Here is a 15,930-nt window from a genome sequence, read left to right on the forward strand (position 1 = left end):
ATGTTCGTCCACCATTTTCGGGAGGTGTTCAATGGTCTTATTGAATCTTTCGACCATCCCATCAGACTGCGGATGTAAAGCTGTTGTCCTAGTCTTGTGAATACCAAGCAGATCACACATCTTCTGGAACAGTCTTGACTTGAAGTTCCTTCCTTGGTCAGTGTGAAGCTCTAAGGGAATTCCAAATCTACTGAAGACATTATTGACTAATACTTCAGCTACAGTCGATGCTTCTTGGTTTGGAATGGCAAAAACTTCTGGCCATTTACTGAAATAATCCATCGCCACTAAAACGTACTTGTTGCCCTTGTGCGTTTCAGGGAATGGGCCTGCAATGTCAACAGCGATTCTTTCGAATGGCAGTCCAACGTTATATTGTTTCATTTTTTCCCCTAGATCGAGTGCTTGGTCCTTGGCTGGCTGCACAAATTTACATTGTCGACACCATTTCTTGACATCTTCGCAATAATCCACCCAGTAAAAACGATCTCTCAGCTTGCTCAAGGTCTTGTTTACTCCAAGATGGGCTCCAGTTTTACCACCGTGAATTTCTTCCAATACCTGGGTAACTTTCTTCCTTGGTACCAGTAACTGAGTTGTACTGTCCTGCCATCCGCACTTTCCCACGTGCGCTTTAACAATCCATTCTCAATAACCAGTGAATTCCACTGAGCCCAGAGAGCTTTGAAAACGAGCCCTCTGTTTGCAATATCCTGCCACGGTGGTCTCTCGCCGTTACCTTCCTTGAGCCGTAGTATTGCTCCGATGTCTGGATCTTCCATTTGGTCGTTCCTCAATTGTGTCGTCGTCCACTGTTCATCGGTTCCAAGCTTAAAACTCCTTATCATGACAGTAATTTCACGTTGTTCCGTTTTACTGCAGTGCTTACAATCGATTTGACAGGGTCTTCTGGATAAACCGTCTGCGTTACCATGCATCTTTCCAGCACGATGTTGGATGGTAAAGTGATACTGCTGGAGCTTCTCGAGCCATCGTGCTATTTGACCTTCAGGTTGTTTCATCTCCATAAGCCATTTGAGAGCCGCATGATCTGTCCTAATTAAAAATTCTTGGCCATACAGGTATTTATGAAAATGATCAACTGCCTTCACAATTGCTAGCAGCTCCTTCCGGGTAACGCAGTAATTCCTTTCTGGTTTAGATAGAACTCGACTGTAATATTCTATCACTCGTTCTTCGCCATCTTGCACTTGTGATAGCACTGCACCGATGCCGATGTTGCTGGCGTCGGTATCCAGGATATACCTCCCTTGTTGTTGTGGGTAGGCTAAAATAGGACTTGAACATAAAGCCGCCTTAAGTCTTCCAAAGGCTACATCACAATCGGTGTTCCATTCGTAGCCGACTTCATCACCTGTAAGCCTATGTAAGGGTGCAGCTATATTGGCAAATCCCTTGACAAATCTTCTGTAATAACTGCATAAACCCAGGAAACTTCTAAGTTCATGTTTGTCGCGAGGTTTAGGCCAATCCTTAATTGCAGCGATTTTCTTCTGATCGGTGTAAATTCCGTCTGTCGAAACTACATGACCCAAGAATTCCACTTGTCGCTGAAATAAGCTACACTTCTTCGGGTTCAAGTACAGGTGAGCATTCCGTATGCGGCCGAAGACTTCTTCTAAATTTCGCAAATGCTCCTCAAAAGTTCTTCCCATAACCAATACATTGTCGAGGTAAACCAAGCACGTTTTCCAAGTTAATCCTCTTAACACCACCTCCATGAGACGTTCAAAAGTGGCTGGAGCATTGCATAATCCAAACGGCATGACCTTGAATTGGTATAGTCCGTTTCCTGTAGAAAAGCTGTCTTTTTCTTTGTCTTCCTCGTCCAGACCAACTTGCCAGTATCCACTCTTTAAGTCGAGAGGGAGAACCAGCACGAACCTGCCAGAGTGGTTAACGTGTCGTCTATACGTGGCAGTGGGTAGCTGTCCTTCTTAGTGACGTCATTGAGCCGATAGTCCACGCAGAATCGTGTACTACCATCTTTCTTCGTCACCAAAACAACAGGAGATGACCATGGACTCGATGATTCTTCGATAACTCCATCTTCTAGCATCTTATCTACCATGGTCTCCATTTCTTGTTGTTTGGAAAGGGGCACCCTTCTAGGACGTTGTCGAATAGGCTGGGCATGACCAGTTTTAATCCGGTGCTTCACAAAATCTGTTCTTCCACTGTTGTTCTTTTCAAAAATACTGCCATGCCTAAACAGGAACTCCTTAGCCTTCTGTTTCTCCTCAGATGTTAGGTGATCCCATGGCTGCTCTAGATGTTTTAGTGTTTCTTTGGATGTCATTTGTGTAACAGCTGACGGCACTGATCACATCGGGTTGACACTTCTTACAGGTTCGCAGATGGCTATCTTGTCACCTTTTTGAATCTTGACACAATTCGGGAAAACATTCGCAACTCTGATCGGTATATTCTTGTCGGTGTTCACCAATGATTTTCCTACTAAGTACCTATCTTGTTTCTTGTTGACACTTTGTACCAGTCCAACACAGCACCCAGCGATTTTCTCCACTTTACCGAATACGATCTTCTCGGTATTACCAGGTATCACCACAGTTTCCGCTGATCTTACATCCATTCTTCCTGGTCCCTCGTCTGGAGATAACATGAACTCTTCATATCCAATATTTAAGATATTTCTCTGGTGATCGAACGAAAATCCATGTTGACGAATCATATCCATGCCCAAGATGAAGTCATCTTCAATATCTGCCACTAAGACGCTATGCTGAAACTTCAAATTTCCTAACTTCAGTTCGACGATAGCCTTTCCCCGTGCAACGGCCATTTCCCCCGTAACTGTACGTAAACACACTCTTCTTCCCAGAGACATCAGCTTCAATCCTTGCACTGAGTTAGCCCGCACCAACGATACCATAGCGCCAGTATCCACAGTCATTCGAATTCCCTTTCCATTGACTTTCCCGTCGATCACCAAGCTGTCAGCGGTTGTTCCTAGACTCCTAATGGAAAAAATCCTGGGGGCTCTGTTCTCCCCAGTCAATACTCGCCCCTTAGTATTGACTGATTTTAGTTTTCCTGGTGCCTACGTTCTCTGGATGCTGAACGGGATCGCATGAACGCGGCAATCCCGTTTGATGTGGCCATTCCTGCCACATCTATAGCACCTTATGTCCTGGGATCTTCTCTGGTTCTCTGTCTGGTTATTGTTGACTCCCTTGTTTATTAGTAGCTCACATAGTTTGTCGAATTTTCTACACATCTCCTCCAAACTTCTGTGGGTACTCTCGGGCTGTTCCTCTACCGTTACCGATCTTATCTTCGGTCTAGGGATGGCGCTAAAAGCAGCTTCAATTTCCAGCGCCCTGACCAGTGCTTCGCTGCTGGTAGAAAATCGGGATATTTGCAGCGCCCTCTGTAATTCGTTGTCCCTCAGTCCGCTGATAAAGCACTGAGCAGCGAGTTCCTCCCTAAATCCTTCCGGTGCCTCAGGATACGCTAGGTGTACCAGCCGACGTAAGTCTGCTTCAAATTCCTGCAGACTCTCTCCGACCTCTGCAGGCGTGTCTTGATCTGGGCCTGGTAAAGTTGGCGTCGATGTTGGTCGCCATATCTTCTGTCCAGTGCAGCGACCAAAGTTTGGTATTCCTGCTGTTGGGCTGCAGGAATAGTTTGCAACAGTTCCAGGGCAGGGCCACGCAGCGCGATGACAAGTGCTGCTGCTTTCTCTTGGTCAGTCCATCCATTGGCAGCAGCCGCTGCTTCAAACTGGCGTTGGTACATCGTCCAGGTGGTTTGTCCATCGTAGGTCGGGGCCTTGAGGTTCGCAGTTCCATGAACGCCAGGTGTCCTTACTTGTACCTTGGTCTTCTGTAGGTCCATCTCTAATTTTTCCATTTTCTGCTGAAGGCGTTCCTCCAGATCTTCTACGGCTTCTTGGAAGTGATTCTGCTGTTCCTGGCAACGTACTTCCAACATTGCTTGTTGCTCCTTTTTCATATCCTCGAAGTTTTTGTGAAGTCGAATTTCCTGATTTTCTAAAATTTTCTGAAGCCGGTCCTGTTCTTCTTGCTTTTCTCTCTGGCGTCGCTCCTCCAAACGAATTTCCAAATTATCCAACATTTTCTCAAGCCGGTCCTGTTCTTCTTGTCTATCTTGTTGTCGTTGAATTTTCAAATCTTCGAAAATGTTCTCAAGCCGGTCCTGTTCTTCTTCTTTGTCTTGTTGTCGTTGAATTTTCATATCTTCTAAAAATTTTCAAGCCGGTCCTGTTCTTCTTCTTTGTCTTGTTGTCGTTGAATTTTCAAATCTTCGAATATTTTGTCTTGATTTTCCAGAATTTTCAGTAGGCGGTCTTGTTCTTCTGCTTTCTCTTTTCGCAGCTTCTCTTGTTCTTCTGCCTTTCTCTTCTTCATATTCTCCATAAAATCGCCTAATAGTTTGCTTACTTCCTCCATTTTCTTCTTCGCTTGTTCCCTTGTACCAACCATAAAAATACTCTAATCCGGTCCAAAATCTTCCAATCCACTTAATTTTCTTCTTAAAATCCTCTTGAATCGCACTTCCGACACCAATTGTTACGGATTCCGTGGGTCCACTATTTAAACTCACGATAAAATACTTAACGAATTTATTTGTTTCACTCTGTACACACAACTTATACTATTTACAACACAACTTATGCAACTACTATTACTCTAACGGTATTTCGCGGTATTTTCAAACTTCAGACTATCTTCAGACTGGACTTCAAACTTTTAAACTTCAAACTTTTAAACTTCAAACTTATCCAACTGTCAAAGCGCGGGCCTTATATACCCCCTGGCGGTTGTTTCTAGATTTTTCTAAAGAATTCTATAATTTTCTTTACTTTCTGGCGAATGCGCCAGGTTCCTCAATGCACTTTGCGATTTTAGCAGTATGCAGTTATGCAACCAGTAATACACCTTGACAATATGAATAAAATAAACATAATTGTCCAGTTTTTTATTTTTAAATTTATTAAAGATATTTTCAATAGAATTCTCTTGATTTATAACTCGTACGCACTTTTCTTGCTCTTCCGAACACTTGGGCTGCCTCGTATGACTATCCTTTCCACCAGGAACACAACAAAGATGAGGCATAGCACCAAAAACACACTCCACTTAAGCTTTATTGATGAATTGTTAGAGTCTTAAAAAACACACACAAAATCACGATGAGTAAAAAATGTATAGGCACTTTTAGGTTAAATCACTTACACAACGTGTAATTTTTCAATTTTTCTATTTTTTTATGCGAAACCGAGAGTGACCATATATCTGGTAGTAGTTTATGTCACTTAAACACCAAAATAATTAGTTTTTTGCACTACAATAATAAATAATACCAAAAATCATAGAGTTAAAACCAAAAATCAACCGACAAAATATGAAACGGAATCTAACCCAATATCTAAGTATGTACAGCTGATGAAGTAAACAAAAGTCCGCCCCAAGGCTGATCTTTTAAAGAACGGCAGTGAGAGTACGTCACAGGATTTGTTACCACGCGGTTGCCATGGCTTTTACGCCTTTCCTATTCGCTTGCTTTATCCCCAACTTCACGGTCTCTTCTGAAAAGAGTAGGAATATTGAATACTATTGAAATATCCAGTGGCGGTGTCACTTTTTTGATCATTATTACTTTATTTCATTATTTTATACTGGTTATCCTAAACTTTATTCCTATATTTTTCGTATATTTGATAGTTAAGTTGTGTTTTATTGTTTTGTTATCTTGTTATAATGTTTTTCGTTCGTAGTTTTTAATTAATAATATCAAGGTTGATCGTATATTTGTGTTTTAAAATGAATAAATTTGTTAAGGGTAAGACGCTACATAGTCAGATAAGAGAAATAATAGCTAATTTATATAGGTAAGTTAATAATAACGTGGATGAAATCTCATTTGGTTTATTTCCTTGTGTTCATAATAGGGTTTTGCGATGAAGAAGCTACAGAGAGTTCGCTTAAGTTGCCGCTTAAACGTAAACTTGAGCGGATATTTCTTTATACCGGAGTTAGCGTATCGGCTATAAAAAAAATCACACAGAAGATAAAAAACGGCTGAAAACTAACCCCGATAAAATGATATCCAGCTCTGGAAAGAAACGACCACTTGAGACTGCTGTCGAAAAGCTCGACGACTTTTTCGAAGTGGTCAGGAATTTGATAAATAGATTTTATCTCGAATTCAAACTCGTCCCCACAATTAGAAAGCTTTTGCAAAAATTGCAGGAAGAATAGAATTTTCCTTTTGCAGGGAAACGCTTAGGGGGTTATTAAAATCAAATGAATTTTTTTGGCGTAAATGTCAAAATAACAGATAAATATTAATGGAGCGGTTCATTATATTGCAGAGAGAGATATAAATATATACGCAAAATTCGAAAATATAGCCAAGTATTATCTATTTAGATGAAACATATGGGTAGACAATGACCTAACCTTTAAAAACTGCTGGCGGAGCGATACCATATCTGGTGTAATAGGCAATATTGGATCTACTGGTGAGTAAAATTATGTTTTGTTTGCGCTTCCAAAGTTAACTATTTTCAAGATTTTTTTGCTGGAAATAGTTATATCTAAAATTATGTATTATAGAAAAAATATAGTTAGTACAGATATATAACTAAATATACCTCAAGACTCAGTCTTGATCATCTGCTGATGGCAGACATGGTTAGCGAAACGTGCGTCCAGTGTAAAATTAAAAGTGTTTTGGTGTATTGTACTGATTTAGTGTTTTATTTTGCTGTGTAACACCAAAGGTTCCAACCCCCAGCTGTAATTATTTCTTCTATTATATTAACAACACAATAATAAAATGAATCAAAATATTTAAGGGAGCTTTAATAAAAGCGTTTAGTGTTTATCTGCTAACTCAACAGTAACGATTCAAACAGCATAAAGTTTTTTGAAAAAAAATATTAATCTGGGTATTATATTTATGATACACATTATTTTCATATAACACCGTACGCCCATGCCTATTTTATGAATGAAATTGGGCGTGTTTTGTTTACAACTGCGTTCCCCTGCCGATACCCCGTAGCTACAGATCCGTTGGTCACACTATAAATATTATAATCATCAGAATGTTTTATATAAGCTGTAAAATTTTTCTTGACAATATGGCGAAGGAAAATAAAAAAAATTATACGCATAAATTTTTGCGATGGGTAAACTGTTACCAAAGAATATTTTAATACCAAAGAATATTTAAAATTATAATATTCTTTGCTGTTACCTCTGATAAAACCTACATATATGAAAAAAGCCAAACAAAACTAGTGAAGTTAATATTTCATTAAAAATATGCATGAAAATATATTTAGTTTTTATGCTTATAAACTATACTACAGCATATTTAAAGAGTTTGTCAATTTAACAACCCTTTGTGTACCAGGTACATAAACATACAATAAATTTAGGTTTACAAAATGAAAATTGTTTGTTGAATTTTATAAAGGTTGATCATTAAACAATATTTAATTATGTTTGTTTAAAAGGTGGGACAAAACATGGGATAAAACTCCGATTTTGTCTATAAACAGGCGCATCTCTGATGGTTCCAAATATGCATAGATAAAAGACTTAAAAGAAAAAAAGAAATAAATTTAGCGATACAATGTAAGAACACATTGTGTGCTTTTAATTAGGTTGAACACATTATAAACGATAAATCAACTTAATAAAAGCATACAAAGTGTTCTTATATGTCAGACATTAATTAAAAAAAAATATTAAAATGAAAATGCCCGTCAAAATTTTTGGTCACGAAATTGTTTTTAGTCGCGACCGTTGTACGCGATCTGGCGCTGCCATAGCGGTTGCTAAATGAGATATTATCAAAAATAGCATTTCTAAAGGATACTTTTTACCACTTACATTTCAATTCTAACCCTGTGTTCGATAGACGTAACAAACTCAACAAAGAGGGGTCGCTACCAACATTAATGACCTATTTATTTAAAACATACCTTGTCTACTTGTATCTCAAGAGTGCAGAGTGCAATCTGCAGAGTTTTCCCATAAATCCATATGAAATTCGAATTACTAACACTTTTGTAAATTATTATAACAGAAATTTAATAGAATAATAAGTATAATTAGATAACATATACAAGTAGGTATATGTAATAAATGTAAGTGGTTTTCAATATTCCAGATTGATTATCAAACTGATAGTTTATTAACAAAGACTTTCATATTATATGAATATAACACAATATTGCATAAACTTTAAAGGATTTCTATTATAACTTCATTACAAATATTAACACTTACTTTACAATTGTGTAATTTCCTTCAGGTATGGTGATATCAATATACGAATAATCATCTGTGACTCTTACAACTGACCCATCAATTTGTTGAATTTGAATTTTAAACTTTTCAACTTCTTCAGGATTCTTCTTAATACCTCCTTTTAAATAAATGTTATTTAGAAAATTGAAACACTGACTTTTACTTTACACCTACCTTTAGGGATAAACCTTACAATATTGTGGGCCATTGTATGATTCTAAATGATAAGTTTAGTAGAACTATAATTTTAAGTGATTATTAAAAATTTGGAAATATACCCACCCTCCGACTTTACAACAAACTACGGTATACCCAAACTACTACTTGTTTTATACAAAAATAAAAAATCCGCTCCACCAGACTTTTAACAAAACTGCACGAAGACAGGTATTATTGTTTTATTCACAAAAAATGTTAGTTAATAAATGATTTTTATAAAATTAGTAAAATTAAAAAAACAAAGATACTGTTTAATGAAAGACAATGATATTTACTTCTTTGATAACACTGTTTGTTTTTTATTAACTATTCTAGTCAAAAACAATAATACCCTATTCCGCATATATATACATATATGTATAATACCTCACTAATACCTAGAGAGTCCGAGGATATTTGAATTTGTTGTTAGCATCGCCCGCTAAAAATTAATAAAAATATAAAATTAAGCATCAGAAAAACCCTCACAAAACATAATACACGGTGAACACCATATGTGAACACAGACATATGTAAAACGTCAATTTATGTGTGTCAAAGTCAGATTCACTGTCAAAAATCAAATTCACTGTCAAAAGTCAGATTCTACCAACGACGTTGCCAAGTTGCAATAATAATTTATTTATTTTGAAAGTAAAAAATTATGTCATTTTTAATTTGACAGGTGATTATTTAAGTTGACTGGCGATTATGGCTGGCGATTATCATGTTATTGATATGATTATCATGTTATCATGGCGGTTAACATTTGCTGTCCTCCATTCGCGAACTTCGAGTTCCGGGCTTTTACGCCCTGGGGCTACTCGAGAACGGTTCCGAAAGGAGCGGTGCGCTATAGCCTGGTGCCTCCATCAGGGTTCGGAAGTAGTTAATTAATTAAGACGTAATTTACCTGATTAACTACGTGTAGTTTTTCTTCAAAAACTACTTCTTTTCCCGTTCATTAACTACATGAAAACTACGTTAATAAATTATGTATTGATATTATGAATAATTTTCATTTGTATGAGGGGTATTAGAGATAATATGATGTAAATATTATATGGTAAAGGTGTGGATCCGGTGGCTGACCTTGAAGCCCATATTTGCTGCTTTTGATCAACGATACTACGCAAGCGCACATCGTCGAGGTTGCCAAATTGCAGTTTATTTTCGAATTATTTGCAGTTGAAAATTTTTTTTTGAGTTGATCAATAATAATACAAATTCTATAATTAATTTTATAATTTCAGATTTATCTTGATATCCAAAATTAAGGAATGATATATAAAATTGAATATAAAAAATTGTAATAATAATAAAACATTTATTTATATATTTACATTAGAATTAAAAATTATCATTTACTGATTTTTTCTTAATGGTTTTAAACTTATGAGAATTATTTTATTTCTAGTTATTTACAAACAACAATAGTTTTGATTATATATACTACGTACTACCATGACGAGTCTTATAGAACAATACACGTCAATGGGAGATAGAGGTAACATTTTACCTATAATGTTACTAATATAATATACTTTGATTATAATGTTGGTATCATAATTTCTTAAAAATATCAAGTTAGTGGATTAATAGCAATTTTAGACACATATTTTATCGAAGAGTTGTGGTGATAAGTCTAAAATAAGCTTTATGTTTTATCTTTTTCTCTTTAGAAGGGAGATGGTTTGTGTCGTAGAATACTTTACAGTATTTAATATCGTATACTTTGATATTCTTTTCTTAATTTACTGTAATTTCTTGTTTCCTATAATGCCAAATCTTGACAATATGGTGAAGGTTAAGTTTTGATCTTATTAGTTTTATACCTGTGTTTATACAAGACCAAATTAAGACAGTTTGTGATTTATATTAAGATCTTTCTTATATTTGTTATGTCTTAATCTTAATACTATATTATGCTTTGTCTGGAAAATAAATGTTAAAATATCTTAATTTTGCATATCCTATTCCATCCTTCCATTAGGAAAAAAATGGTTTATAAATCATATATCACATATGCTAAGAAAATCACATAAATTAGGTGTAAGAATAGAGAAATCTTAAGGTAGCAGAAAAATTAATGCAATATATGTATAAGCAGATTAAACAAGGTAACTGTTAATGTTGCTGAAGCTGATTCTACCATTTTAATTACGGAGGCTAAAAGGCCTTTTAAATTAAGGCCTCCGTAGTAGATGGAATTTTAAAAAAAAATCTATTATGAACATGAGATGAGCTACAGCATTTAAAAATTAAAAAAAAGAAAAAACTTGGACACCCGAATTTTTAATAAAGCACTTTTTAAACGTAGCATAATAATCTAGATAGGAATCTAGAGTTTTATTTCTATATAATTTTATTGACTATGAAAATACATAATAAGCGTTCACATGTTGTGCGAAATATTAAAATAATATACCGCGTACTATGATTGAAAAAAAAAATAGCGTCAGCAATGACTATGAAATTAAGATCGCTGTCATTTTATGGAAATGTCCTAAATCGTCATTTCCCAGCCAACTGGACGCCGTTTTTTCGATCATACGGTATATATTGACAAAAAAACACTGAAAAGCACATATTTGTTTTCTACTGAAAATAATTCCAAAATAACTCGCAATCTGGCAACATCGAAGATGTGCGCATGCGTAGTGTCTGTGACTATATGCAGCAAAAACTCGTTTCAAGGTCAGCCACCGGATCCACACCATTACCTCAACTTATTATAACCTTACCTCAAACCTATGATATTTGAAAGTTACATACATAGGTTACATAAACTACACCCTCTACATAAACTACATTAACTACATGTAATGTAGTTTATGTAGTTTTTAAAAGTAACATGTAGTTTCCGAACCCTGGCCTCCATATGGCGCGGAACAGTTCTGGAACTTACAGTTCTGGAACTTTATGACTCAGGGTGCATCCACACTATCCTAAAAACGGCGTATCGGCGTAACGGCGTAACGACCTTGAATAGATTTCCAGTAATTCTATTGGCTGAAAAATTCATCTGTTAGAAATTTTATCTGTCAAATTCATCTGTCAAAAATTTCAGCCAATAGAATTACTGGAAATCGATTCAAGGTCGTTACGCCGTTACGCTGATACGCCGTTTTTAGGATAGTGTGGATGCACCCTCAATTGAATGGAATGAGAGTATCGCCAGAGTACCTAAACCTTTGACCTAAACCGACGAGTAGCGACAGTCCCGTTTTCAATTTTCTTTGCGGCTGCGCGAAATAAGTAGGTTATCTGTCATACGAAGAAGCGAAGTTGCCACTGTTGCCATTTATCAAATATCTCTATATACTTTATTTCAAGTATACCTCAGGCAACGAATCGTTTTTTTAATTATTTATTAGCAGTAAGATATTTTATACATTCAAATTTAGAAATAAGGATAAAACAAAGGTATGTATAAAACTTTATAATTAATTCCACTTCAAATTGTGAGCAGTGTATACCATGTTTATAGAACCACTTCATAAGTTGAGCAGTTAAATACGTAGTCTATCTGTCAAACACGTCAAAAGAGAGAGAAAGAAAATTTGGTCCCATCCTTGGTCCCACCCATAGACAAACTAACAAAAGCAAGACTTTTCAAAAGATTGAGGAAGTCGAATTATTGTTTTTGCGCTGGCCAGTTGAGTCAGAAATCATCGCGCAGTCGCACTCGTCAAACCTAACCTAAATAAAACGAAAAACGTTTTTGCCTTGAACGAACTGTTGAATTCCTGATTTTGCGTTTTGTTTGGTTATTACTATTATTTTATTAGCGTACAAAACGAAAACAAATAATTTAATACATTTTACATTTATGAAGAACATAATAATTACTGTGATTATACATATTATTGTGATTACATCGCTAACGTAGACAAAACGAAGGTCCTACAAATTGACTGTAAGTTATAAGAATCTCTATCTTTTTAATCTTTTTATGATTTGAATTTTCGTGCTTTATATTTTATAATAGACTCGAAATGTTAATATTTTTGCAAATTCTTGTGAAAATGTGAAGTTTATGTTTTTGTTTTATATTTGAAAAAGTTGTATATTTTTAAGATGTTTCTTGTTGTTCCTATTATTAATATTATAACATACATAATTATTTTTTTGTACCTTTTGAAGAATGCTTTTATTTCGTTTACCATAACTGTTGTTTTTTTATCATCTTTTTGTTATTTTAATAAGAGGAATACGTTTTCGTTTATTTAACTTTTGTTTTTATATCTGTTATGTCCAGAAATTATTGTTTATTTTACCGATGGAAATAAATTTATTTGATTTTAATAAACGCTTTTTAATTAAACATCCTTGTCTAAAAGGCTACTACAAAATACACAATCCACAGAATATACTAACGAAAAAGAAGCCCAAGTTCCTTGTAATAAATCGGTTCCATTTTCGTAGCGCCATCTCTCGACAAAGCTGACATTTACAGGTTAGCCAAAGGCGTGCGGGGCCGGGGGGAATTGTAAAATACACTTTTTTATTTTAATTATTTTTATTCGTTATTTGCAATTTTATTTTTAAAACATATTATCTGAAACAATCACAGGTAACATTTGGGCTCTGCGGTGGAACACTAAATTCACCTATTTTATTAATAAATACATACCTAGACTTCAATATTAGTGTATATAAGTTATTATAATTTGTTTCTGTACCAAATAAACAATATTTTGTTTAAAAAATATATTTAATATGGTCATAATTATCAAATAAACACATAATAAACATGAACGGCCTTCAAATATTTCAACTGTCGCCGATTCTGACACAGAAATTATGGTGCAATGTTGCCGGTTTTGTTTTTAATTTATACTACCTTTTTCCTAACGATTTTATTAAACCCTAGTAATATTATTTTTTTGTTATCATTTAATTTATTTATAACTATAATATGTTAATAACATATTTAATAAATATTATTGAAGAAGGAAAAGTTGGGTTGCCTATAATATTTAGATAAAGAATAATAGATAATTCATTGTAAAAAATCTATTGGTATTGAGTTGTTTACCAATTAAAGAGTTGGGGTATTTGAAGATATTTTTAATTAGAGAGCTGGTACATTTGAATCTCTAGAAATATATACCGTATGATCGAAAAAACGGCGTCAGCGATGGCTATGAAATGAAGATCGCTGTCATTTTATATATAAATTTATATGGGAAATGTCATCGATCGTCATTTCCCAGCCAACTGGACGACGGCGCCGTTTTTCGATCATAGGGTAGTATTATAATATAAATTGGAAAACAATATTTGTAATGTAAAAAAAAGATCATTCGCCATTTTGTCAAGTAATGGCTTAAATATATCCTTTTGACGTATTATTAAACCGTTATTTTTAATTATAATAAGCAATAATAAAACCATTAGCAGTTAATTAAATTTCTATATATACAGGATGGTCCAAACTATAGTCCGGAAACGTCGGCAGCATATTCTGCAGATAAAACTAAGTAAAAAAGTTCGTATAAATGTATAGTATGTCCTAAGAAGCTTACTTTCGGGAGTTCAGGGTGTAGAAGTTTCATTTTTATTTCGATTTTTTACCAAAATTATCAAATTCCTCATATCAAAAAACTTCCAGACACCAATTTTCATCTAAACTTTGACGTTACTTCACAAATTATTTGGAAAAAATTCGAAATAAAAATGAAACTTCTACACCCTGTATCTCCGAACTAAGCATTTTAGTAGATACATTTTTACGAAGTTTTTTACTTATTTTTATCTGCAAAATATGCTGCCAAAGTTTCCGGAATACAGATCGGACCACCCTATAAATTATATTCTCTATAATAAGACAAACATTATTTGTTACGCATATTTTATAGATTTCTTTTCGTCGTACCGCATAGCCCAATTAGAGTAATCGAGAAAATTAAAACTTAAACTATAATTCTGAAATTTGGTGTGGAGACTCCAGGAGAGTCTCAGATACTACCCTAGAAGTTTTAGACCTCTATGTCACCCGGAAGTGGTCGTACCGCAGAACCCAAATAGAGTAAACGTCAAATATAAAACTTAAGCTAGAAGCCTCAAATTTGGTATGGAGACTCCAGGATGGCCTCTGATACTACCCTACAAGTTTCAGACCTGAATCTCATCCGGAAGTGGTCGTACCGCAGAGGCCAAATAGAGTAAACGTCAAATATAAAACTTAAGCTAGACACTTTAAATTTGGTATGGAGGCTCCAGGAGGGTCTCTGATACTACCCTAGAAGTTTCAGACCTAAATCTCATCCGGAAGTGGTCGTACCGCAGAGGCCAAATAGAGTAAACGTCAAATATAAAACTTAAGCTAGACACTTTAAATTTGGTATGGAGGCTCCAGGAGGGTCTCTGATACTACCCTAGAAGTTTCAGACCTGAATCTCATCCGGAAGTGGTCGTACCGCAGAGGCCAAATAGAGTAAACGACAAAATTAAAACTTAATCTAGAACCCTCAAATTTGGTATGGAGATTCCAGGAGGGTGTCTGATACTACCCTAGAAGTTTCAGATCTCTATCTCACCCGGAAATGGTCGTACCGCAGATCCCAAATAGAATAAGCGACAAAATTAAAACTTAATCTAGAACCCTCAAATTTGGTATGGAGACTCCAGGATGGTCTCTGATACTACCCTAGAAGTTTCAGACCTGAATCTCATCCGGAAGTGGTCGTACCGCAGAGGCCAAATAGAGTAAACGTCAAATATAAAACTTAAGCTAGACACTTTAAATTTGGTATGGAGACTCCAGGATGGTCTCTGATACTACCCTAAGAGTTTCAGATCTCTATCTCACCCGGAAGTGGTCGTACCGCAGAGTCCAAATAGAGTAAACGTCAAATATAAAACTTAAGCTACAAGCCTCAAATTTGGTATGGAGACTCCAGGATGGTCTCTGATACTACCCTAGAAGTTTCAGACCTCTATCTCATCCGGAAGTGGTCGTACCGCAGATCCCAAATAGAGTAAACGACAAAATTAAAACTTAAGCTAGAAGCCTCAAATTTGGTGTGGAGACTCCAGGAGAGTCACAAATACTACCCTACAAATTTTGGGCTGGCTAAAGATTTAATTTCATCATTACCCCATATTTGGGCTCTGCGTACGATCTCCAGAGTGACAAGTCCTGGCTCAGAATATCGAGAACCTCCTAATCTCAACAAGACCCAGGCTTCTGCTTTAAGTTTTATGATGACATTTACTGTGAAACTCTGCAACCCACTAGATGAACTAGGGTCTGAAACCTAAGTGGTATCAGAAGACTCTTAAGCGATCCTTATTTCCTCATTGACATTTACTATTTGAGCTTCTACTGACTGACTACTTCCAGATAATTCAGGCCTGAAAGAACAACGAGACCCTCCCTAGTACTCCATACCAA

The 15,930-nt window shown here is 35.6% G+C and overlaps 1 protein-coding gene across 7 annotated transcripts in view; it reads right to left on the reverse strand.

The window, feature by feature from the left end:
* The window catches only part of LOC115883099 (copper-transporting ATPase 1), a 120,309-nt gene extending 111,231 nt beyond the window's left edge, over positions 1-9,078 (reverse strand). For 3 of the 7 annotated variants that reach the window (XM_030901386.1, XM_030901385.1, XM_030901381.1), the window contains exons 1-2: positions 8,505-9,071; positions 8,310-8,448 (exon numbers count right to left, since the gene is read on the reverse strand). In XM_030901386.1, the coding sequence (XP_030757246.1) occupies positions 8,310-8,448; positions 8,505-8,538 (173 nt within the window). In that variant the 5' untranslated portion in view covers positions 8,539-9,071. Of the gene's footprint in view, positions 1-8,309; positions 8,449-8,504 lie in introns of all 7 variants that reach the window. The other 4 variants (XM_030901383.1, XM_030901382.1, XM_030901384.1 and 1 more) reach the window with 4 other exon arrangements.
* Between the last annotated feature and the right edge of the window lie 6,852 nt (positions 9,079-15,930).

Source organism: Sitophilus oryzae, unplaced genomic scaffold (assembly GCF_002938485.1).
Source record: "Sitophilus oryzae breed Bouriz unplaced genomic scaffold, Soryzae_2.0 scaffold_1809_pilon_pilon, whole genome shotgun sequence".
NCBI classification, from domain to species: Eukaryota; Metazoa; Arthropoda; class Insecta; order Coleoptera; family Curculionidae; genus Sitophilus; species Sitophilus oryzae.